Here is a 26897-nt window from a genome sequence, read left to right as displayed (position 1 = left end):
ACATTCTAATTTCATTCTTTTACGTGTAGCTGTCCAGTTTTCCCAGCAACACTTATTGAAGAGACTGTCTTTTCTCCATTGTATATTCTTGCCTCCTTTGTCATAGATTAATTGACCATAAGTGCATGGGTTTATTTCTGAGCTCTCTATCCTGTTCCATTGATCTATGTGTCTGTTTTTGTGCCAGTACCACACTGTTTTGATTACTGTAGCTTTGTAGTCTTTATAGTCTGAAGTCAGGGAGTGTGATTCTTCCAGCTCTGTTCTTCTTTCTCAAGACTGTTTTGGCTATTTGGGGTCCTTTGTGTTTCCATACAAATTTAAAGTTATTTGTTCTGGTTCTGTGAAAAATACCATTGGTATTTTGATAGGGATTGCATTGAATCTGTAGATTGCCTTAGGTAATATGGTCATTTTAACAATGTTGATTCTTCCAATCCAAGAACACAGTATATCTTTCCATCTGTTTGTGTCGTCTTCAGTTTCTTTCATCACAGTCTTACGGTTTTCCAAGGACAGGTCTTTTGTCTCCTGTAGGCAAAAGGTTTATTCTAGGTATTTTATTCTTTTTAATGCAAGGTAAATGGGATTGTTTCCTTAATTTCTCTTTCTGGTAGTTCATTAGTGTGTAGAATTGCAACAGATTTCTGTATATTAATTTTGTATCCTGCGACTTTACTTAGTTCATTGATGAGCTCTAGTAGTTTTCTGGTAGCATCTTTAGGGTTTTCTATGTATAGTATCATGTCATCTGCAAACAGTGACAGTTTTATTTCTTCTTTTCCAATTTGGATTCCTTTTATTTCTTTTTCTTCTCTGATTGCTGTGGCTAGGACTTCCAAAACTGTTGAAGAAAAGTGGCAAGAATGGACATCCTTGTCTTGTTCCTGATCTTAGAGGAAATACGTTCAGCTTTTCACCATTAAGTATGATGTTAGCTGTGGGTTTGTTATATATGGACTTTATCATGCTGAGGTATATTCCCTCTGTGCTTGCTTTCTGGAAAGTTTTTATTATAAATGGATGTTGAATTTTATCAAAAACTTTTTTGTATCTATTGAGATGATCATTTGGTTTTTATTTTTCAGTTTGTTAATGTGCTATATCATATTGATTGATTTGCAAATATTGAGAAATCCTTGCATCCCTGGGATAAATCCCACATGATCCTACTTTTTTAATATAAATTTATTTTTATTTATTTATTTACTTGTTTATGGCTGTGTTGGGTCTTCGTTGCTGCGTGCAGGCTTTCTGTAGTTACGGAGAATGGGGGCTACTCTGCTTTGCGGTGCGTGGGCTTCTCATTGTGGTCGCTTCTCTTGTTGCGGAGCACAGGTTCTAGGCGCACAGGCTTCAGTAGTTTTCGCTCACAACCTCTAGAGCACAGGCTCGGTAGTTGTGGCACATGGGCTTAGTTGCTCCGCAGCATGTGGGATCTTCCCGGACCAGGGCTTGAACCCGTGTCCCCTGCATTGGCAGGCGGATTCTTAACCACTGCGCCACCAGGGAAGTCCCAGGTATGATCCTTTTACTGTATTGTTGGATTCGTTTTGCTAGTATTTTGTTGAGGATGTTTTCATCTATGTTCATCAGTGATATTGGCCTATAATTTTCTTTTTTTATGATATCTTTGTCTGGTTTTGATATCAGGGTGATGCTGGCCTCATAGTTCAGAATTGTTCCTTCCTCTGCAGTTTTGTGGAATAGTTTGAGGATAGGTGTTAAGTCTCTAAATGTTTGTAAAGTTTACCTGTGAAGCCGTCTGTTGCTGGACTTTTGTTTGTTGGGAGTTTTAAAATTACTGATTCAATTTCATTACTGGTTATTGGTCTGTTCACATTTTCTATTTCTTCCTGGTTCAGTCTTGGGAGATTGTACCTTTCTAAGAATTTGTCTGTTTCTTCTAGGTTGTCCACTTTATTGGCATATAGCTGTTTGTTGTAGTCTCTTATGATCCTTTGTATTTCTGTGGTGTCAGTTTTAACTTCTTTTTCGTTTCTGATTATATTGATTTGGGCCCTCTCCCTTTTTTTTCTTGATGAGTCTGCCTAAAGGCTTATCAATTTTGTTTATCTTTTCGAAGAACCAGCTTTTAGTTTCATTGATTTTTTCTATTATTTTTTCAGTCTCTATTTCATTTGTCTAAAACCTATGGGACACATCAAAAGCAGTTCTAAGAGGGAAGTTTGACCTCAGAAAACAAAAATCTCAAATAAACAACCTAACCTTACATTTAAAGGAGGTAGACAAAGAACAAATGAAACCCAAAGTTAGTAGAAGGAAAGAAATCATACAGATCAGAGCAGAAGTAAATGAAATAGAGACGATGTTTCTTAAGTAAAACTTTTCCCCAGAGATTTGGTTACCATCCATTTCACATGTGAAATATTTTCTTAACACTAAGTTTATGATTTAATATCTTTGAAAATAGAGGTTTTTGCTTTACTTTTAGATGTTTTGGTGCTTTTAGTAAAGTTTCTCAGGAACTAAAACTAATAACTTACTTGGTAATATCTGCTTTCTAGAGAGCCATTATTGTCTGCAAAATGTTTGTTACCATATTTTCATATTCATATATTTCTGTAGTTTATTACTCTTGCTTTATGTCTAACCTGTATCTTCATCTAAGAAGGAACATTTTTTCCTAATGAACTATTAGAAACAATAGCAGTATTAAAAAAATAGGTTTTCCTTTTGTTGTTTTACAGGTTTTTAATGAAGATACTAGATCTTTGGAGATTTCTCAGTCTTACACAACCACACAAAGAGAATTTAGTGATTACAATGCACCTTGCAAAAAGAAGAAAATAGAATTAGGCTGGGAAGTAATAAAAGATCATCTTCAGAAGTCACAGAATGATTTTAACATTGTGCCTTGGTAAAATATTGTTTTTTTCTCTTTCAATATCATTTTAGTCTCATTAATTTTTCTCACAAGACCCCGGTAGATTCCTTTACCTCATTGGCTTGGCCAGAACTAGGTCACTCCCAAAGCAATGACTGATAAAGGGGAAGGTGATTACTAGGACATGTGAGATCAACCACTATGGTTTATCTGCTGGAAGCCAGGAATAGGGCACCTTTCCTAAGCATATTGCCATAGCAAGGAAGAAGGAGAATGGCTGCTTGGTAGGCGATCGGTACTGTGTGCCTCATGGAATTCACTGAGTTGTATACCTCAACACAAAGAAATTTTACCATGCTTGGCACCTTCTAATAGAATTAGATTAGGAAGAAATTAAAGATAGTATTCAGAAATCACAGAATAATTTGGACCTTATGCCATGATAAAGGTTAGTTTTTACTATTTGCTCTGTTCTTTTTTTAAAATTTATTTGTTTTTGGTTGTGTTGGGTCTTCGTTGCTGCGCACAGGGTTTTCTCTAGTTGCAGCGAGCGGGGCCTACCCTTCTTTGTGGTGCGTGGGCTTCTCATCGCTGTGGCTTCTCTTGTTGCGGAACATGGGCTCTAGGTGCACGGCCTTCAGTAGTTGTGGCACGTGGGCTCAGTAATTGTCGCTCATGGGCTATAGAACGCAGGCTCAGTAGTTGTGGCACACGGGCTTAGTTGCTCCGTGGCATGTGGGAATCTCCCCAGACCAGGGCTCAAGCCCGTGTCACCTGCGTTGGCAGGCGGATTCTTAACCACTCGCCACCCGGGAAGTTCCATTTGCTCTGTTCTTTAGTCTCATATAGCATTTGCAGTTATTTAAGTAATTAAATAAATTGTGGAATTCTTTGGAATCACAAAATATTAGGTCTGTTAGGAATCTGTAGAATTCATGCAGCTCAGCCTTTTTGCTTTACCAAAAAGACAACTGCAACTGAGAAAGGTTAAGCAGCTTGCGTAAGGACAGTTAGAAATTTGTAGATTACAGTCATACTTTTGTTAACGGTGCTCTTTGATTTTTCCCCCGTTGATGTAATGTTTAAATATAATTGAGTTGTGGAAGGAAATCGTATTGATTTAGATACCTATTGCTAAATTTTCTATAGTTGATGTTGCCAATTTCATATTCTTTAATTTGTCCACTTAGTGAAGTTATTTATTGAACACCTACTATGTGCCAAGCATAAGGGATAGAGGGTGAACAAGATATAGTTCCTATTCTTGAGTAGCACTCATTTTAGAGAACTCGCAGCAAATACTTATTGAATTAACTGAATTAACGCCAAGGGAAAACAGTTTTTGGGGTTTTTTGTTTGTTTTACTGTTCTAAAGGAATATTATTGGTGGCCGAAGAGCAGGGATGTGTACGATAAGTAAGAAGTAGAATGTTGGTAATTTAGTTATTTAAAGTTACTGTGTAAGCAAAATAGGATAGCTTACCCAGCTAGCCTAAATGTTTTCAATCTTCTTGCCACTTTAGGAAGTAGGGCCTAATAAATATTAAGAGCCAGTTTATTATGAGAGTAGTCTGGAAAATGATGATGATAATATTCTAATTAGGATATTATAAGAGTACTATGTCTATATATTTTCTTTTAGCCTCTTAATGGATTTGAATAATTTTCAAATTATTTATACTTTTTTTAGGTTACAGATTGCAACTCAATTAATATCAAAATATCCTTCAAGTTTACCTAACTGTGAGTTGTCACCATTACTAATGATACTACACCAGCTTCTACCTCAACAACGACATGGGGAACGCACACCATATGTGTTACGATGCCTTATGGAAGTTGCATTGTGTCAAGGCAAGAAATCAAACCTAGAAAGCTCTCAAAAGTCAGATTTATTGAAACTCTGGATTAAAATTTGGTCTATTACTTTTCGTGGTATAAGTTCTGAACAAATACAAGCTGAAAACTTTGGCTTACTTGGAGCCATAATTCAAGGCAGTTTAGTTGAAGTTGACAAAGAATTCTGGAAGTTATTTACTGGGTCAGCCTGCAGACCTTCATGGTAAGTTGACTATGGATTGTATTCTATTTTGCAACATATATATATATATATATATATATATATATTTTTTTTTTTTTTTTTCCCCCCTGAGTTTTGTAATTTTTAACTTCAGTTAAACATATGTTAAATTCTGTTTCAGATGCTTTTGTTGTTTGCGGGAAGTCTTAATAAATAAATAAGTGTAATTTAGTTTCAAATGTGAAGAGATTACTAAGGCCAGTTTTAAAGAATTAAGTGTTTACATTTCTTTTATTTGTAATTCACAATTATTTTTTGCTCAATCTTCATAAACTTTATTTTTTTTAGTACTGCATACTGTTACAATAAGAGATAGTTCTTAATCAAGAATTTTCTCAAATGTAGTCAGACTTTTTAGAATTTTTTTGTGTTCATTTAGTCCATAGAAGTTTACTAAATGTCTACAGCATGCCAGGCACTGCCCTAAGCATTGGAGGCACAGCGATAAATAAGATAGACAAGGTCTCTGTCCCTGAAAGAGCTTACTTTTTTTTAAATTGAAGTATAGTTGATTTACAATGTTGTGTTAGTTTCTGGTGTACAGCAAAGTGATTCAGTTTTATACATATGTGTGTGTGTGTCTGTGTATATATACACACACACACATATATATATTCTTTTTCATATTCTTTTGCATTATGGTTTATTACAGGATATTGATTACAGTTCCCCGTGCTATACAATAGGACCTTGTTGTTTATTTTACATATAATAGGTTTTTTTTTAACATCTTTATTGGAGTATAATTGTTTTACAATGGTGTGTTAGTCTCTGCTTTATAGCGAAGTGAATCAGCTGTACATATACATATATCCCCATATCTCCTCCCTGTTGCGTCTCCCTCCCACCCTCCCTATCCACCCCTCCAGGTGGTCACAAAGCACGGAGCTGATCTCTGTGTGCTATGTGGCTGTTTCCCACTAGCTAGCTGTTTTACATTGGGTAGTATATATAAGTCCATGCCTCTTTCTCACTTCGTCGCAGCTTACCCTTCCCACTCCCTGTGTCCTCAGGTCCATTCTCTATGTCTGTGTCTTTATTCCTCTCCTGCTCCTAGGTTCTTCATAACCTTTTTTTTTAGATTCCATATGTATATGTTAGCATATGGTATTTGTTTTTCTCTTTCTGACTTACTTCACTCTGTATGACAGACTCTAGGTCCATCCACCTCACTACAAATAACTCAGTTTGTTTCTTTTTATGGCTGAGTAATATTCCATTGTATATAAGTGCCACATCTTCTTTATCTATTCATCTGTCAGTGGACACTTAGGTTGCTTCCATGTCTTGGCTATTGAAAATAGAGCTGCAGTGAACATTGTGGTACATGACTGTTTTTGAGTTACATATAATAGTTTGTATCTGCTAATCCCAAACTCCTAATTTATCCCTCTCCCACCTCCTTTCCCCTTTGATAACCATAAGTTTGTTTTCTATGCAAAGAGCTTACTTTTAATATTAATTGTCCTTTGTTTTGCTGTAGTCCTGCAGTATGCTGTTTGACTTTGGCACTGACCATCTGTGTAGTTCCAGAAACAGTAAAAACAGGAATGGAGAAGAATATATATGATGTAAACAGAAATTTTTCTTTAAAGGAATTGATAATGAAATGGCTCTTATTCCATCAGTTAGAGGATGACTTTGAAGACAGTGCAGAGCTGCCTCCAATTCTTCACAGGTAATTTGAGTTCAGTTAGCATGCTGCTGGCTTTTGTCTTGTTTTATAAGGTGCCCTCCATTTCTTGTTTGATATTAGATGGCTTTATTTTACAGTGATCATACAGGATTTCCCAGAATTAGTCCTAGAGATTAAACAGTCCCTTTGTTTTTATAGTGTTCTGTATCTTTGTGCCTGGATCTTTGTCCAAGTTCTTTTACTTTGTTTTCTCTCTCTGCCTAGACTGTGAGAATAAGGGGGATGTGCATGAAGAATATGTATATAGTTCTTTGAGCACTTATATGTTCCTTTGTGATCGTCTGTAAATAGGTCCATCTGAACATATATCCAACTCATGTATATCCTGGAATCATAATGAGGGTATCTTCTAGGCGAAATATTTTAATGAGGGGAAGAAATGAGAAAAAGCCAAAATGGGACTTAAGCACTAGGATGGGAGCAGCTTGCCCACTTAACCTATCCACAGTCAGTAAATGGAACTGAGTGGTTGGAGGACAGACCTCTGGATCTTAGTGATTTTACTTTAATGCCTTTTTTAAAAAAAATTTTTATTTAAAAAAATTTTTTATTTTTTGGCTGTGTTGGGTCTTTGTTGCTGCGTGTGGGCTTTCTCTAGTTGCAGCGAGCAGGGGCTGCTCTTTGTTGTGGTGCATGGGCTTCTCATTGCAGTGGCTTCTCTTTGTGGAGCACAGGCTCTAGGCTTGTGGGCTTCAGTAGTTGTAGCATGCGGGCCGTAGAGTGTGCAGGCTTCAGTAGTTGCAGCGCATGGGCTCTAGAGCACGTGGGCTTCAGTAGTTGTGGCGTGTGGGCTCAGTAGTTGTGGCTCGTGGGCTCTAGAGCGCAGGCTCAGTAGTTGTGGCACACGAGCTTAGTTGCTCTGCAGCACATGGGATCTTCCCGGACCAGGGTTTGAACCCATGTCCCCTGCATTGGCAGGCGGATTCTTAACCACTGCACCACCAGGGAAGTCCTACTTTTATTTCATAATTGTTTATGCTCTTTAAAAATTCAGTATGAGCCTGCTTCTAGGAAGTGTTGAAAATGATAGTAACATGAAATGTATGCTCTTTAAGACCTGTTTTCAGATGTTAAGAAATTCAGTAGAGATGAAAGTAGTTTTAATTTTGGATCCAAATTTTAGAGGTCAATATTTATAGCTAAACCTGGGTGTTTAAGTTTAAGAATGCTTTAAATGGCTTTTGGTCTTCTAAGTAAAGATTTTTATTTTACTTTATAGTAATTTTCCTCATCTTGCCCTGGAGAAAATTCTTGTGAGTCTCACTATGAAAAACTGTAAAGCTGCAATGAACTTTTTCCAAAGTGTGCCAGAATGGTATGTTATCTAATAGAGTTCTGTGTTATTTTAAGATACAGCTTTAATTAAAAAAGATAATATTTTAGCAGAGTAGTAGCTACATCTTAAAAATTATGAACTGAATTGGTCAATTAAAAAAATCATAACTGTTAGCAAGGGAAAAGTTTCTTTTAATTCAATAATTATACTTTATATCCTATAGTTTATATTTATGATGGGATATTAAGAACATAAACATCATGTGGAAATGAGTTCTTTAAAGATGTGACCCATTTTTATATGTCAAATAAAATCTGACTGTTCGCTAAAAACTAATGATAATTGAGGATAAGGGAAACAAGAATAAATCTAAAAACCTCATTTTAGTTGATTGACTCAAGAGGCTTATGTTTATCACTGTGACTGAAAATGATTCATTGGCATGAAGATTCCTATTCTTCCTCCAGAGGGCATAAGATGAAAAAATATCTATATTTTGGAGAAATCAAAGGTGAAAAAAGGGAACTGTTTTCAGATAATGTTATTCTTAGTGTTTATATCTGTTGTTAATTTTTTTTAATACTTTCTGAATTTGCCTTTGAAACTGTAACTTTTATTTTTTTGTTTATTAGTAAAATTTGCTACTGAATAATGAAATTCTATACGAGTAATTATCAAAATCCAAAGAAGACAAGCATTTAAAAGAATAATTCACTAATTGTATAAGCAGTCTTTGAATAATATAGATGCTATTAATGTTTTTATTTGTAATAGATTGCTGCTATATGAAGGTGAAATAATAGATAATTTGATTTTACAAATTAAGAATCTTATTTCTTTGAAGTGAGCAATACCAAAAAGATACAGAAGAACCTTCATTCTCAGAAGTTGAAGAACTATTTCTTCAGACAACTTTTGACAAGATGGATTTTTTAACCATTGTGAAAGAACATACTACAGAAAAGCACCAATCCAGTGTAGGCTTTTCTGTCCACCAAAATCTCAAGCAATCACTGGATCGCTATCTTCTGGGACTGTCAGAACAGCTTCTAAATAATTACTCATCTGAGGTGAGATTTTCAAAACAAACTAAAGCCTATATTTGATTCTACTTTGGTAGACTGTTAGGAAGCTTAATTTTAAAAGCAAAGTAGTAGCACATGGCTATATATAGGGAAAATTTAGCATGAAAAAAAGGAAAACTGAAGAACAACAATTTGACTATTTTCTTTTACCAGGAATTCTCATAGACATTAAAGAAGTAGAATTCTTTGTGTGAGTTGATGAGTAGTAATAAAGGTTTCGAGCATAGTGATTGTTTGATGAAAAAGAACCTCAATACAGAGGAGGGAAATATTACAATAACAGAAAATGACATAATATAAACTGATCTAATAGATTTTGGTTGCACTTGAAGAGGGAGAAGTCATTAATAAATGAACTGGCAGTCACCCATATTTTAGAGGTCCTTTAGTAATGTCTCACATATCATTTCCTTTGTCCTCTTAAAATCACAAATTCTCTTCGTGTGTGCTGTTCCCTTGCCAAAACTCCTGTGTCTTTCTACCCATTTCTATGTGTTCAGATAATCCATATGTCAAAATCCTTGCTAAAGCCTTTCTTAGATAATCTCAGCCATACATCTTTTAATTTTAATAGTACTTAATATTTCTTTTTTTTGTGGTATGCGGGCCTCTCACTGTTGTGGCCTCTCCCGTTGCGGAGCACAGGCTCCGGACGTGCAGGTTCAGCAGCCATGGCTCACGGGCCCAGCCACTCCGCAGCATGTGGGATCTTCCCAGACCGGGGCATGAACCCGTGTCCCCTGCATCGGCAGGCGGACTCTCAACCACTGCGCCACCAGGGAAGCCCAATATTTCTATTTTTAAATGACACTTAGCATCTTCTTTGTACCATATACACAAATATCTCTTAATCTATGCTAGAAGCTCATTAAAGGGCATATATAATTTTTATTAATCTTTGTATCTTCTGCAGTGCTTAGTTATATGATAAATGATAAAATATTCATTGACTAAAATAAAACCTACAAGCTACTCAAAGGGGTTGATTCAGTAGTCATAATTAATGATACAAACAGCCAGAGAAGAGACAGTGTGCCTATTTTCTCTATCTTGCCCCTATTACCGACTTACTTCTGGATTATAGTTGTAACCATTTTCATTACAAAGTAATGAGATCTTCCGTGTTTTCCCCTAAAATGACATTTCATACGATATAGGAACAGAAAAATCTGAAAATTTTATTTTTCTGTGTAACCTTTGCACATTCTTACATAATTCTATAAAATTGGTTAAGCAGTATCTACTGGCAAAAATGCCTTGTGCTAGTCTGTGGAGTCTAAAAAGCTGAATAAATCAAGGTTCTTATCTCTTAGAAGCTCAAAACGTCATTTTAATGTCTCTTATTATGAATCTAACTTCTACTCATGTTCTAAGAGTTACAGACATTTGTTTGCCTATCAGTTTTTTTTCTTTCTTTCCTCCTTACCTCAGATATTTAAGGGCTTGTGTGTGTAGTACATTAAGCCACTTTAAGAAGAGATATATTACTTGGCCATTAGGACATACTACTTCTGTTTTTCCTGAGAGCCCTGGTTATCACAACTCTGCTGGGATCCCTCAGATGGTTTTAGAGATGATCAGAATTATGCCACTATTAATTCAATTAACTGAACTTTTGTTTTTTAATATGTACATAAAATTTGCTCTTACAAAAGATAATAGTACTCGAAACGATTTACAAAATATAAAAATTTTTTATTTTGGTTTTACTTTAAGACTTCAAATTCAGAAATGCTTGTCCGGTGTTCAAGTCTTTTGGTGGGTGTTCTCGGCTGCTATTGTTATGTGGGTGTAATAGCTGAAGAGGAAGCATACAAATCAGAATTATTCCAGAAAGCCAAGGTAGGAAGATTTATGTCAATAATGTTTTGGATTAATTTGAATGAAATATATTCCTGGGAAAACTGGTATATTTGTTTGGAAAACAAATTTTTATGTAGGTTAGCGCTTTCTTTTTCATTTATGCAGTCTGAGAAGAAATGATATTGTATCTCCTTCCTTAAATTTGAAATTATTTTAAGCCAGCTATAAATACAGTAATTGAAATTATATCACATTAAAATTTAATCTCATTAACAAAAGTACTGGTGTTTATCTGTACTTTAAAAATTTTTTCCTGGATCAGTTATCCTAAAGAATTTTTAACCAGGAGTGTTAATCTAGTAGGCTCTAACCATGAAACTGACTTTTATCTCTGGGTGCTGTTCTGTCAGCTGTGTGATTTGTAAGGATAACAGGGTATAAGATTTGTTGTTTTTAAAAATTTGTTCATTTTTAATTATATTTTATAACCAAGTATAACTTCTTAAAATGATTACTTTTACTTCTTAAGTAAAACAAAAAAGCAATCAATCAGCTATGATTTTAACTGAAATTTGGATTTTTCCTCCTTTTTTTTAATAGTCTCTAATGCAGTATGCAGGAGAAAGTATCACCTTGTTTAAAAATAAGACAAATGAAGAATCTAGAATTGTTTCACTGAGAAATATGATGCATCTATGTACACGTTGCTTACATAACTGTACCAAGGTAAGATGTTCCTACTTGACAGCATAGCCTACCTAGGAGGATGATAACTGGTTGGTGGTGTTACTATTTTTTGGGTCCATTCATAAGTTGATACACTGATTTTAAATTAAATTGGTAAATTAAGGTAGTATCCAGAGGAAAAAAGCAACAGGTAATATGAGTTTCTCATGAAACGAACTGCACGAAACTAACCTTCTCAGGAAAGTTTCTGAGATTATTTTACCCCTTTAATATACAACTGATTGGTGACTCTTTTATTGCCAGTGTATTTTCATTTATTTAGTAAAAACTTGTTGACTACTAGGTATGTGATGTGCATCCCAGAACACGAGGGCTAGTGGGCACTGCAAAGATAAACAGTTCTAGCACATACATTACTCTCTTTTGCCCAGGTAGTCTTACATAGCATTTGGTAGAAAGGGTGCTACTGTGTGTAATCTTTGTTTTGATTTGGAGCAGGCCTGAGGGGTAGCTGAGCCAAACCAGAGTATTGATAATAACTAGAAACACTTTTTAAAGCTAATGTTAAGTACATGGCCATATATCAATATTATCAGCATGTATTTTTAGATTTTTAATGTGTTTTTTTGCGTTTTGGTATAAGTGGGGAAGGAGAGAGTGGATGAATAAACTCTAAGGTATGATTATTGCTTGCTTATGTTTAGGGGCAGTAGCTGGTATTTTACTTTAATGTTATTTATGCTCAATGAAAGATATTTGCTATAGTTATTATTACTTTAAGAAAAGAGGTTTGTATTTTTGAAGCAATTCATATCTTGCTCCTAATAGTAAACTCTTTATCCATGCTTATTCTGATAATTTCCAGTGTAAAATAAAATCTGCATTTCATTCAAGATAGAGAAAATATTATCTGCAAAGAATAATTATTTGTTTTTATTTCTTTGTTTGCTTGGTGTTTTGTTTGTCTTAATTACAGCACAGTCCAAATAAGATTGCATCTGGCTTCTTCCTGCGATTATTAACATCAAAGCTAATGAATGATATTGCAGATATTTGTACAAATTTAGTAAGTATGCTTCCTATTTTACTACCATATTTCATTGATTCTAAGATGCTTTTTATAACTTTGAAATCTCTCGTGAAAAGGGATGCATCTCACAGAATATGGTATGTTATGTTTTTAAAATGTGGAAATTAAAGTTATTTTGTTTGCAGGGGGGAATGTATTTGATTGCTTCTTAATATCAATACCTAGCATAGTGCTTGGCTGTTAATTTCTCAATAAATAATAATAGACCAAGTGATTGGGAACTAATCATCTGGACTCAGTACCTTTTTCTGTGTGACATTGTACCAAAATTCAAAATAATTCTCTATTCTTAAAAATAAAAACAAAAACCTTGCCAGACAAGCAACATATTCTTATCGTGATATTTATATTTCTTTTTCCATATAAATGGGCTTACATACTTTTTTGTCTGGAACAGTGCCTGGCACATAGTAGATATTCAAGTATTTAATGAGTGAAAGAATATTCTGTAACTTGAGTGTTTTCATTTAATAATAAATCTTGGTCATTTTTCCATGTTGCTACTACATAGGGGTATACCTATGTATACTTTTTTGGGGGGGGCAGTACCATGGTATTTCATTATATATGGGAATAGTATATATGTATTTTAACCCAACTAATGTTAATTAAAATTTTAAATTTTTTTTTTTTTTTTACAAAGAGTTCTGCAGTAAATTTCTTATACTTTCATCTCCTTCTATTTGTGCCTATGAAGGATGTAGGATAAATTCTAGAAGTGAAATTGCTTGTTCAAAAGGAATGTAAATTTTACTTTTTGATGGATAATGTTATTGTCCTCCAAAATAGTCTTACCAATTTATAATTTTACCTACACCCTCATCAATTTGGGGTAGTATGAATCTTCTTAATATAAGAAATCATTTGTAAAGATTGTGTATTATTCTGCTGTGTAGACAATACAGTTTATATATCTGTTTTCCTGTTGCAGGACATTTAATAGAAATAATACTGCAGGGTTTCATACACTTGAATCTTGAATTGTTTGATTAGGTCAGTTTTAACGACAGCATGCTTCTGAAAGAAGCCAACTTGGAACGTCTTTCTTTCTCTGATTTGAAGGTATCCATTATCAAAAAGCCATTTGACTTTGGAGAAGTAGAATCAGTGGAAGATGGTACTGATGAAAATCTAATGGAGATGGAGGATCAGTCATCCATGAATCTATTTAATGATTACCCTGCTAGTAGTGTTATTGATGCAAATGAATCTGGAGAGAGCCAAATTACTATTGGTAAATATATTTTTACTGCATGGGATTTTTTTTTTTTACCTCTTTACATTGATTTGGTATTATGAAAGCCCTCATAGATACTAATTTTATGTGCATTTTATTTCATTTTTGTATAGTCTATTGGGATTGTTCACCTCTATACATTTTAGAATTCCCTGATTTTTAATTGAATTTATTAGTTTCCTATTTTATTCTTCATGGGGGAATTTTAAATAATTATTAAATAAATAAAAACATATAATAGGTTATTTGGAAAATAGAAAGCAGGATAGTGCAAGAGCACCCATAATGCCATCATTGTTTACCTTTTTCTGTTATTCTACATAGACCCTTTCAAAATTATAATCAGCATTAACATTCAAATGCCTTTTTATACCTTGTCTGTTTTCTTTTAACATTAACTGTAAGCATTTTTTTCATTTAGGTACTTGTGCTATTGATAATCATACTTTTTAATGGCTCTATAATATCCCAATTAACATACATACCATAATTTACTAGAGCACTTTTTTTTAAAACTTATTTATTTTTTATTTTTTGGCTGGGTCGGGTCATAGTTGCAGCACGCGGGATCTTTGTTGCGGCGTATGGGATCATTCATTGTGGTGTGGGCTCTTTTTTTTTTTTTTTTTGCCGTAAGTGGGCCTCTCACTGCTGTGGCCTCTCCCGTCGCAGAACACAGGCTCTGGACGCGCAGGCTCAGCGGCCATGGCTCACGGGCCCAGCCACTCTGCAGCATATGGGATCCTCCCGGACCGGGGCACGAACCCGTGTCCCCTGCATCGGCAGGCGGACTCTCAACCACTGTGCCACCAGGGAAGCCCCATGGTGTGGGCTCTTTGTTGCGGCGCGCGGGCTTCTCTCGAGTTATGCAAGAGCTCCAGAGCGTGTGGGCTCTGTAGTTTTGATGTGTGGGCTCCAGAGCATGTGGGCTCTGTAGTTTGCGGCACGTGGGCTCTCTAGTTGAGGTGTGTGGGCTTAGTTGCCCCATGGCATGTGGGATCTTAGTTCCCCGACCAGGGATCGAACTGGCTTCCCCTGAATTGGAAGGTGGATTCTTAACCACTGGACCACTTTTTTATTGTCAGAAATTTAGATTCCTTTCTAACAGTATTGCAGTGAATATTTGTCTATATAGATTTTTCCATAGATTATTTATTGATGACAGAATCCTAGGGTAACCTTTTATGAAGAATTTTGAAGCTTTTAGTGTGTAATCAATTTCATCATAATTTTGCTTTCCATATATTTTTATCTCTTTTTTTGTTGTTGTTCAAGGGGAAGATATTTGTGTTAATGTTCAATGTATGTATTTGTTGTACACCTCTGTTAGTCTTAATAAGTGTTTTTTATTTTTAGGTGCCATGAATCCTTTAGCTGAAGAACATCTGTCAAAGCAAGATCTACTTTTTTTAGACATGCTCAAGTTCTTGTGTATGTGTGTAACCACTGCTCAGACCAATACTGTATCATTTAGAGCAGCTGATATTCGAAGGAAATTGTTAATGTTAATTGATTCTAGCATGCTAGACCTTACCAAATCTCTCCATCTACACATGGTGAGTTCAGTGAAATGAAGAAGTGCTTCAGTTGTGTCTGATGTTGCTAGCTAAATGTAATGGACTGACATATTAGAATCATATAGTACCTTTGAAGACTTGAAATTGCTTCCTTGAGAAATGAATCTGAGACTAGTTATAAAATACACTTTTCTTCTAATATACTGTGAAAAAAATTTAAGTGGATACTGAAACATTAAAACTTGGATGGACTTGGATAGATTTATTCTCTTTGGGTGTAATTATTATTATTTTAAATTAGGTCAAGAGCCACAGACTCTGAATGTAAAAATAATACTCACATAACATTGTTGTTGAAGTCTGCATCTTGCCTTGACCTTGGTTTATATGCTTTAAAATTTTTAAATGTAATTTCAAAGTGACTGTAAAGTTAAAATACTACAAAACTCCCATATTTCCTTCATAAGCCTCTGTAGTTAACATTTTACCACATTTGACTTATCATTCTCTCTCTTTGCACACTACACACACACAAACACACACAAGCACACACTATTTTTCTGAACCATTTCGAGATTAAATATTCAGACGTGATGCCCCTTTACTTCAGTGTGTATTTCCTAAAAACAATGATACTCTCCTGTATAACCATAGTATAATCATCAGGAAATTAACATTGTATCATTGAATTTACTTGTCAGGTCTGTTCAGTTTTTTTCAGTGTGGAACAGTTCCTTTGTCTTTCTTTATCTTTCACGACCTTCATATTTTTGAATAGTACAGCCACTTGCTGTATGGAATCCGTCACTTTGAGTTTATCTCATGTTTCCTCATGATTAGATTTAGACTTAACAAAAGTAATCTCTCTCCTTCCCTTCTCTCATCACTTTACTCATCTACTGATAGATATCTCCAATTCCAGTCTAACATCATAGGATTTATTTTCTGTGTCCATATTTGTAGCTCCCTTTTCCAACAGTAAGAAACCAGGCTTCCCACTTAACCTCAGTGCATTTACTTGCTTACTCAATATTATTACATGTAACTTATCTCCCAACCATGTGGGCCATACCCTTAGCCCCAGTGCTGGTGAACATGTTGGGAGAGCTCCTGTCTCAGCAAATATCCTGGATGAGTCCATGGTCATATCTTAGTCCCAGCAAATTGGCAAACATGGCAAGTGATTTCCCCAGCCCTGGGAAACATGCCAAGTTATTCCCTAATTAGAACCTCTTGGAAACATTCAGGTTGAGTCCCTGGTAGAATTCCTTGTCATGTTCTAGCTGTGGTGAACGTTCTGGTTGATCCCCTAGCCCCGGCAAATATGCTTATTTGAGCCCTGTTTGATTCCCTGGTTTCAACCCTGGCAAATACTCTAGTCAAGTCTCTAGCCCCAACCAGTGGGGAGGGCTGTATGCTTTTCTTGGGGCTTTGATGTTCAAAGTCACTTCAAAACACTTAGTAACATCACACATGACTCTCATGGCAAATATTTAAAATGGTCCAATTTAATATTCTTTTATAGTATCAGAAGGAGTAAGAAACAATTTTCTACATACAGATGATAGGAAAAAAATGCCTTCTGATTCTTAATACAGCTAGAAAATTATTTGTCAGCTGTCAGAAACTAGCTACCTGGTTATAACTACCAGATATAACAACCAGTAGTTGCTGAGTAGCCCTTTATATCCATCGTTCCATAGAGAGCCTTACAAGGTTGCCTTATAGGAAGATAAGTCAGGGTATTTGGATTCTTCACTGCCCATAATTATCTCTGCTTTCCAAAATTCATTAATAGAATAGTGTTTAACCATTGAAGTTATCCTCAAGCATTGTTTTCGGAGGGTGGTGACATAATATAGTTTCAGACTCTTGCTCAGGCACTTTACTCCAACAGTGATAACACTGTCACTTACTGAATTCCTACAATAAATGCTAGACCTTTACATTCATTTCCTTTAATCTTCACAGTAATCTGGCCAGGTAAGTGCTATATCCTCATTTTAAAGCTGGGAGTACAAAGACTCAGATGACAAGGCAAGTTTTTAAAGCACTCAAGTAAGTTAACAGGTTATGGTGCAGGGATTTAAATCCAGCTCTGTTTGACTTCAAAACACCCCTGCCTCCCCCTTTTTTAAAATTATATTGCTTCATAAAAATTCACTGCTCGTGTGTGTGTGTGTATGCACATGTGTTTATATATGAATTTATGGTTACATATATGTACTTATTTAAATAAATGATATATGAAAAAAAACAACAACAACTAATTTCCCCCACCCAACTATCTTAGTATCTAGTGCTTTTAAAGGACCTTCCTGGAGAAGAATATCCCTTGCCAATGGAAGATGTTGTTGAACTTCTAAAACCACTATCGTAAGACATTAAAACCATATAAAATATTCACTCTAAATTTGTAGATTAAACTGGTATGTTCTGTTATGCTGATAAAGTTAAATTTTTTTCCATCACAGCAATGTGTGTTCTTTGTATCGCCATGACCAAGATGTTTGTAAAACCATTTTAAACCATGTCCTTCACATAGTGACGAACCTATGTCAAGGAAATATGGATGCTGAGAACACAAGGGATGCTCAAGGACAGTTTCTAACAGTGATTGAAGCATTTTGGTGGGTATAGACATTTTGTGGAGTTACTTTTCTTTTGCCACTTCTGCATACAAATGCAAACTTTGCATTTCTACATTAGTGATTTCTTCTAATCCTCGAATGTAACTATATACATCTTTTAACAATAGTGACATGTAATTTGTGTTTCCCTCCTTAATTGCTTGAAGAACTGAATTGTTTTCTGCTTAAGACTTGGCTTCCTAAAGTGGTTTTAGTGTATTTCCCTGTGAATTTTGAATCTCTTAATAGTTTGACATATATGATGAATAAGGCAAAGTGCAACAAGTCTAAATCAATTGAGTAGTTTATATTCCTAAAGTGGACAAATTGGCCTTGTCATTCTCTGGTTATTTCATGCATATAGTCATAGTGTGAGTTAATACCAAGACACCTATAGAGGAGCACATATATGTAATTTAGAGCCCTTCTACCATTTGGTGGGCAAGGACTTCTGAGTCAGTATAGAATGTCATTTTTAAGTCTTTGATATAACAGCACAGCAACTTTAAAAATGTTTTCCTTTTAAAGCAAGTTTTCTATAACATGGTTAGCTGAAGTGGAATAGCCCCAAAATGAGGCATAATCATGTGACACAAATAACATACATTAAAATGAACTCCTTTTCAAACCAATTTATTTTAGCTGGAATTTTTGGAAGGTGAGAATATTGGCATATGCCACATAGTGAGAATTAAATTTACCATGGAAAGAAATTTTGGAAGCAGCCTAGAATAACCTTAATGTCCAGTGATTTTTTTTTTTTACTGTGCTTTTATTGGAATAATTACTTGATATTAAGACACATACTTTATTTCAGGCACTTAACAAAGGAGGGAAAATGCACATTCTCTGTAAGAATGGCACTAGTAAAATGCCTTAAAACTTTGCTTGAGGTGAGTTATTCTACTTCAGTTATTAGTATGGTCTCCATTGACATTTTTAAAGCAGTCTTTGTTTCTGTTTGTTAATGGGTGATTTTTCTCTTAGTATTTCACATTTAACCTCAGTTGTTCTTTTCCCATAGGCTGATCCTTATTCAAAATGGGCTATTCTGAATGTAATGGGAAAAGACTTTCCTGTAAATGAAGTATTTCCACAGTTTCTTGCTGATAATCATCACCAAGTTCGCATGTTGGCTGCACAGTCAATCAATAGGTAATGGGTCAAGTATTCATGAAGTGTCTGGAGTGCTGCAGATAGCAATTCAATGTGTAGGACAGTCATAGTTCACTAGTTGTGATATTAAAAATAGTTAACGTTTACTGAGCATATATTGTATGCCTGGCATTTATGTTTTCTCTTAATTCTGACAACTGTATCACTTTGATACTATTATTTTCTCCAATTTATTAATGAAAACTGTAGCTTAGACAGATAAAGTAATTTGCTCAGTGCCATACAGCTAGTAAGTGGTTGAGTTGAATGAGGTGTGTCTGCTCCCACTTACAAGAGATATAGGATGTTTGGATATTACTGAGATTTTATATGAGTTTGTAAAATGAAAATTAGCACATTTTACATTGTGCTAATTACAATCATATTTATTCAAGTGAACATAGAGTTAGACATTGGAGTGTTTCTCTCACAGCGATGTGTTTTATGTTTGAGTACCTGAAGAAGCAAATATTAATTTTTCAACAACTGCATGTTTATCAGGTTATCAACTTGATTTTAAAACTCTAAATTATAACCTACCTCTCCCTTTCCTACCTCACACTCCTGTAAATAAAGCACCTCTCTGCTTTATTTTTCTCTGTAGCATTTATCACCAGTTGAAATAATTGTATTTTAGCACATTTACCTAGGATATAAGCTCCTAGAGGGCATTGATTTTTCTCTTTTCTTGTATATTTAGTACCTAGAATAATACTTGGAATGTGCCAGTTGTTTAATAATTTGTAAAATCAATGAACATTTGAAAAAAAATTACATTATGCTTTAAAAACATCAAAGCTGAAAATCATTTAAATAATTTTACTGTTCAAATGTAAGTGACCAATAATTAAAGAATGCTATAAAGAACTTGCCCAGCAGTCACATAAATACATGTGTTAGATGTGTCCAAAATTTGGATATGCTGACAATATTTTTTTTTTAACATCTTTATTGGAGTATAATTGCTTTACAATGTTGTGTTAGTTTCTGACAACAATATTTTCATAAGTCAGTCGTGTCTGACTGCTCAGGCTTAGGACTGTTTTTAATAAAAACCATAGAGCATTGTAAGGTTTGCTAATGAATGTGTGCTTACTTCAAGTGCTTAAAAAAGATAGAAAATATATACTAAAGTTAAAGATCTGGGGTTACAGAGGATCATAAGTTGAATATAATAAAGCAAGGTAGTGGTGGCATTAAAAAAATCTCTTAAGATTCAAAAATGCATAAATTCATGAGTGACATGAGCATAGCATTTATTTATTGGTTGTTTACTTGTTAGATATCTAATATTAGGCTATTTAAGAGAGATTAGAGAAACTGAAGGAGTCAGGAACACCAAAAAAGTTGATACTTTCATAAGTTTTGATTAGTAAGAAAGGATAAAGGACAAAATTGGTTCAAGAGTTGTCCTTAAATATGATTGTACATTGTGCAAAAAGCACTGATCAGCTTTTCTCTATCACATAAAATTTTTGTAATGGAATATCAAGACAGTAAAGCTATCCACTTTTAAGTTGTGATTAAATATTAGAGCAGGTTGATGTAAGAGTCTGTGGCTGCTTCTAATTGGTATTTGACCAGAGGACAATTTTTCTTTTCTGGTTAGTTAGAGTTCAGGGATATTCAGGTTTGGGCAATAATCTAAAAGGTCTGTTGAGACCCTTTTCAGTTCTAGGAGAAAATGGAGTATATGGTAAAGACCCTAATATTAAGCAGTAGATTTGAACCTCTTTAAATAGACTCACATTTCCTTGGTCTTTTGAAAGAAAATCTAATATGTTAGTATGTCTCACAGAGTGATTTATTTTTGCCCTGTAAATATGCTTTGGAAAGTATGGTTTATATTTTACTTTTTGCTTTTTTTTTTTTTTTAAGATTATTTCAGCATATGAAAAAAGGAGGTCCTTCCACATTATTGAAAGCACTTCCTTTGAAGCTTCAGCAAGCAGCATTTGAAAATTCATACTTGAAAGCTCAGGAAGGAATGAGAGAAGTGGTAATTTTAGTAATGCTTATTTGCTGTTATCATATGCTTTCTATAAATATGCCACATATTACTTTACCAAGTTTGGCCTAAGACAGTGTATATCCAGTAGTTCACAATATAAATTTAGACTAGAACAGCTATATGAATTTATTGAAATTACTTTATTTATAGGTCAGAATTGGTTGAATAATGACAGTTTCTTTTGGTTCAACTTACATGCAGCATTTTTGTAGGAAAAACAGAATTTACTGAGCTTTTATAGGAGTATAAATGGCTTATTTTTTAATTAAAAACTATATTTTGGTAAGATCTGATTAAAAGCTAATTCACAGAACAGGTGACAAGAGGAAGAAATGGATTGAGGAAAAAATGTTCTAATTGGGAAGATCAAATTATCTTTGTGCTCCTTAATGAACCTTATGATTTTCATATTTTTCTGTAGAATAATATTTTTCTTAAAATGGCAGAAATTGTCTTAGTGGTAGAATTTATTCATTTATCTATGCCTTGATTTGTTTATTAAAAGTGTGTGAAGCAGTTAGTCAAATGACTATATATTCTGTAACAGCACCAAACTGAAAAGGAAAGTTGCATGAAAGAATGTGAATTTAGAAAAAGGTTTCAATAGATTGGAAAAATGAGTGTAAATAATACTCATTTAAAATTTACTAGAAATAACATATTATATATTTTAAAATCAGCCTGTCATGCGCAAAAAGGGAGAATACTGACCTGACAGCAGTTAATTTGGAGAAAGATCTAAGAAGTTTTACATCTTGAGAGCATAATATGAATCAACATTGTTATCAAAAAAAAGCAAATTCTGTCTTAGATGTCATTAATAGAAGCAGACTGTAATGAACAAGTTTATAGAAAGAACTTGAATCTTGTATTCTTTTTTTTTTAACATCTTTATTGGAGTATAATTGCTTTACAATGGTGTGTTAGTTTCTGCTGCATAACAAAGTGAATCAGCTATACATATACATATATCCCCATATCTCCTCCCTCTTGCATAGCATGTTGGGTTTAGTTCCCAGTAAAACTGAATTTTTAACTATTGCTAGAATGTTAGAGTCTGAATATTAGAGAGTCTGTAGATCTGTCTTTTATAAGGAATAGGTAAAGGAGTTGACTTAGTGGGAACCTCATAGCTATTTTCAAACATGTCAGTGATTGCCATTTAGTAAAGGAATTAGGTCCTTCCTTTTTTTTGTACCAAAAATAGCAATAGGATCAGTGACTGGCAGTTTTTTCCAAATGTGAAGAGAAACTTCTACCAAGTATAGCAAGTCAAAAAATGTACATGTCTGTTGGAAAAATGATTGGTTGTTAAACTAGAAGCATATATCATTCTATCTAGTTGCATGACTTTATTGGTCTTTTTAGTAATATATATGATAATGTTTTTAAAGAATAAAGAGCTATATATTAAGTTATAATGGTAAACATCTTAGGAGGTAATACTTGGTAGTTGAAGAGCTTTTAGTCTCTCACTTTCCTGCAATTTCTTTCTCTTTTTTTTTCTTTAAAGTGCTTTATGCCCATTGAAATGTTTGGCAGTTCTTTCTATAAGATCTTATCAAAAGCAGTCTTTCCCTCTGTAGAAACTGTGGTCCTTTCTCATAATATCTCTTCTTAGCTCCATAACTATAAGATTTAAAACTGTTCACGGGCAGCTTAGATGTTGTCGTGGTGTACTCTGGTTTTAGTCTGGTTGGTTTATTTGGAATACTTAAATATTAACATTGCATATTGTTTTTAAAATTATTCCAAAGTCCCACAGAGCTGAAAACTCTGAAATTTTGGATGAGCTTTGTAATAGAAAGGCCATTTTACTGATGATGATAGCTGTGGTGTTATACTATAGCCCTGTATGTGAAAAACAGGCTTTATTTGCCCTATGCAAGTCTGTGAAAGAGAATGGATTAGAGCCTCACCTCATTAAAAAGGTAACTGTGGATTAATAGTTTTTATTATAATCTTCCTTGGGTAACTTTTAAACAATTAAGGTTAAAGCTAGATTTTTAATGTGGCATTTATTAAAGACTTAGAGACAGTTTTATTTTTTAGATTTGAAATATTAGAAAGCAGTAACTTTTAAAATAGTGTATTTATTTGTATACAGTGTCATTTTTTACATTAAGTTTAAGAGCATTTCACAAGGCAGTTATTGAACTAACGAGAGTAAGTGACCTGTCATATGCAGACCAGGCCCTCTGGAATAGTATTTATTGGGGGAAGCGGAGAAAAAAGGAGTAGTACGTGTTTTGCCTAGTGGATTCTGGAGCAGGACATTGGGATCTAGCGGGGCCAGGAGTCAAATTTTAGAGCTATAAAGCTTTTAAGTTGCATGATTAGGAAGACCAGGGTCCAACACAGTGTTGTAGAATGCTTACTCCTGCCCCTGTTCCAACACCTCAGCATTAATTGTCTGGGAAGTTCCAAGCCTTTACATCCTAGATTTTTACATGATGAACCAGTGATAGATCATGGCTTGATATAACTAGCATGGTTTCCAGTGGAGCTTTACAATAGGCCAAGCTATAAGTAATCAGTCTAGATAGTTAAACTTTTACCTCTCAGTATTAAAGTAAGAAGTTACTTTAAAAAAAAATTATACAGTTACACTACCTAATTATTATTGTACGTGGAATATAGTGTTTGGATTTTTCTCATTTGGGTTTAGGACTGAGAAGAATTGTTTTACTTTATAATGAAATATAATCAAATCTTGAAAATTGAAACAGTTTTCTGTTTTTATTCATTTAACATTTATTGAGGGTTTGCTGTGTACCAGGCACTGAGTAATTATATTAAATACATTTTTCTTGTTGAATTTTGCTGAAGTGGGTCCTTTATTATCTCCATTTTATAGATGAGTGAATCAAGGTATAGAAAAGTTAAATGAATGCTTAAAGTCATACTGTAAATAAATATTAAGGATTTAAATGATTTATTATTTCATTATTTTCTTAAAACATTGACTTCTTTTTTGATTTGTATAGGTTTTACAGAAAGTTTCTGAAACTTTTGGATATAGACACTTAGAAGACTTCATGGCTTCTCATTTGGATTATCTGGTATTGCAATGGCTAAATCTTCAGGATACTGAATACAGCTTATCTTCTTTTCCTTTTACTTTATTAAACTACACAAACATTGAAGATTTCTACAGGTAGGTTTACATGTGTCACATGTGAAATATATTTAATTTAAAATTAGGTATTAATGATAATGTGAGTGTCACAGCGTTTTTTAATGGAAATGTATTGAAGTGGACTTAGGATCTGGTCCTAGCTGTGTCAGTAGCCAGCTACGTGACTTCAGGCAAGCCACATGAACACCCTCTGGGACTTGGTTTCTTAATCTTTTTCTTTTCTTTTTTTTTTTTTTTTTTTTTTTGCGGTACATGGGCCTCTCACTGTTGTGGCCTCTCCCGTTGCGGAGCACAGGCTCCGGACGCGCAGGCTCAGTGGCCACGGCTCACAGGCCCAGCCGCTCCGCGGCTTGTGGGATCTTCCCGGACCGGGGCACGAACCTGTGTCCCCTGCATCGGCAGGCAGACTCTCAACCACTGCACCACCAGGGAAGCCCGGTTTCTTAATCTTTAAAGTAAGGGAGTTACATATAGAGATCATTAAGGTCTCTTTCAGCTTTAATATTTAATAATCTTCCCTATGAAAAATCAAAGGTAAATTATTAGTGGCTGATTATTTCTGCCTTATTTTTCTTATTTGTTGCTTAACTGTGGGCCATTTAGTCATTATTTCTGTTTGATTTAAAGTTTAATGTACAAGTATTTATTTTGCTAACTCCAAGTCTGGAGAAGAAAATTTTGAAAATGGAGAGATTTGAAACAACTAAATAATAATGTTTAGGTATCAGGATGATGGGAAGGCAATTCGTAATTGTTTAGTGGTCCTTATTGTTTGTTCATTTTGGCAATAATAATATTTACATTTATTCTTCGAATTTATTAATTGCTTTCACTTTACAATAATTTTGCATAAATTGATTATGTGGAATAAATAAATTCAATTTTCACTTGTTTTTGATCGCACTATTAGGGTGATCTCTGTTTTTTAGTGTGACTATTTAGAATTCACTTAACTTCATTTCTCCATTTATAAAATTAGAGTAAGGGTGCTTAATGATCTAGATAAAGTGATGCTCTAATGCTTATTAAACCATTTTATTTTTTTATTTTTATTTTTATTTTTATTTTTTTTGGCTGTGCCACACAGCTTGAGGGATCTTAGTTCCCTGACCAGGGATCAAATCCGTGGTGGAAACATGGAGTCCTAACCACTGGACTGCCAGGGAATTCCCAAAACCAGTTTATTATTTTAAGGACTATATTATAAAATTTTACTTTGAAACATTATATTTTTAATGTATATTAAAAATGTATATATTTTAATATACATTGTTATTTTTATATTTTTAGGTCTTGTTATAAAGTTTTGATTCCACATCTGGTGATTAGAAGTCATTTTGATGAGGTAAAGTCCATTGCTAATCAGATTCAAAAGGATTGGAAAAGTCTTCTGACAGACTGCTTTCCAAAGATAATTGTAAATATTCTTCCATACTTCGCTTATGAGGATACGGGAGACAGTGGGATGGCACAGCAAAGAAAGATTGCTACCAAAGTCTATGATATGCTTAAAGATGAAAACTTATTAGGAAAACAGGTATGACTTCAACATCTGCTGTACTTTTTATCCCCTAATTGATCTGAGGTGTAACTTTAAAACTTTAAGGCTATTTATTCATCATTTATGCAATTAAATTTAATACTATGTGATAATCACTATCTAACATAGGCAGTCCATTAATTTTTTGTTATTGTTGTACAGTGTTCTCTCCTTTTGATTAGCTTTGAAATGAAATGTTTTTAATCAGAAATTTTTTAAAAAGTTTGGAATAATTTTATCACTTTTTCTTTTAAAATTTTGTTTTAATTGGCAGTAATACATTAATGCAAGCTGGTTATTAAATTCAAACAATACTGAACAAGGTATAGAAAATCTTTTTCACTTCCTCTTTAATCTCATTAAGCCCTTCACTTTTCATGGAAAAGTACAATCCCAAGTTACCATATCCTGTTTTTTTCCATGACATTTATTACCTTCTAACATATGATGTAACTTACTTATGAATTATGTTCATTGGTTTTTATCAACCTTCTCCACTATAAGTACTGTGAAGGTAGGATTTTTTCTTTCTTCTTTTTTGCAGTTGTATCCCAACTATCTAGTATATATTGAGTACTCATTATTTGATGAAAGGTGGAGTAAAGTTAAAAAGGAACTAACAATTTCTGTTTATTTTTATTTTTGGCTGTGTTGAGTCTTCGTTTCTGTGCATGGGCTTTCTCTAGTTGCGGCAAGCGGGGGCCACTCTTGATCGCGGTGCGCGGGCCTCTCACTGTCATGGCCTCTCTTGCTGTGGAGCCCAAGCTCCAGACGCGCAGGCTCAGTAGTTGTGGCTCACGGGCCTAGTTGCTCCGCGGCATGTGGGATCCTCCCAGACCAGGGCTCGAACCCGTGTCCCCAGCATTGGCAGGCAGATTCTCAACCACTGCACTACCAGGGAAGCCCTTCTGTTTGTTTTGTAGTAATTTATATATATATAAAATTATTTGAGGCAACTTATATTAAAATACATATGGAAACTTTTTAAGGTAAAAGAGGATTGATCACTCCAGTTTTTTTTTTAATGTGAGTAAGGGATGACTAACCAAGCTTGGTCAACATTAGCATTACAATCGGATAAACTTCAAGAGACTCTTTTTTTG

At 34.4% G+C, this 26897-nt stretch overlaps 1 protein-coding gene across 5 annotated transcripts in view; it reads left to right on the top strand.

Annotated features, from left to right (window-relative positions):
• The window catches only part of ATM (ATM serine/threonine kinase), a 140019-nt gene that overhangs the window by 25718 nt on the left and 87404 nt on the right, over positions 1-26897 (top strand). For all 5 annotated transcript variants that reach the window (XR_003791411.1, XM_029207707.1, XM_029207708.1 and 2 more), the window contains exons 9-26: positions 2712-2881; positions 4539-4910; positions 6412-6606; positions 7844-7939; positions 8745-8970; positions 10702-10827; positions 11389-11514; positions 12452-12541; positions 13628-13799; positions 15159-15358; positions 17613-17695; positions 17794-17949; positions 18767-18842; positions 18974-19104; positions 20983-21103; positions 22873-23046; positions 24103-24272; positions 25545-25791. Coding sequence is in view for 4 of the 5 variants with exons in the window: in XM_029207707.1 (XP_029063540.1) it covers positions 2712-2881; positions 4539-4910; positions 6412-6606; positions 7844-7939; positions 8745-8970; positions 10702-10827; positions 11389-11514; positions 12452-12541; positions 13628-13799; positions 15159-15358; positions 17613-17695; positions 17794-17949; positions 18767-18842; positions 18974-19104; positions 20983-21103; positions 22873-23046; positions 24103-24272; positions 25545-25791 (2931 nt within the window). In the remaining variant the exon portion in view is untranslated. The remainder of the gene's footprint in view (positions 1-2711; positions 2882-4538; positions 4911-6411; positions 6607-7843; positions 7940-8744; positions 8971-10701; positions 10828-11388; positions 11515-12451; positions 12542-13627; positions 13800-15158; positions 15359-17612; positions 17696-17793; positions 17950-18766; positions 18843-18973; positions 19105-20982; positions 21104-22872; positions 23047-24102; positions 24273-25544; positions 25792-26897) is intronic.

The sequence above is a fragment of the Monodon monoceros genome, unplaced genomic scaffold (assembly GCF_005190385.1).
Source record: "Monodon monoceros isolate NGI ecotype Baffin Bay Population unplaced genomic scaffold, NGI_Narwhal_1 Super_Scaffold_7, whole genome shotgun sequence".
Classification (NCBI taxonomy): domain Eukaryota; kingdom Metazoa; phylum Chordata; class Mammalia; order Artiodactyla; family Monodontidae; genus Monodon; species Monodon monoceros.
The sequence above is the reverse complement of the archived record's forward strand: the minus strand, read 5'-3'. Positions and strand labels throughout refer to the sequence as shown.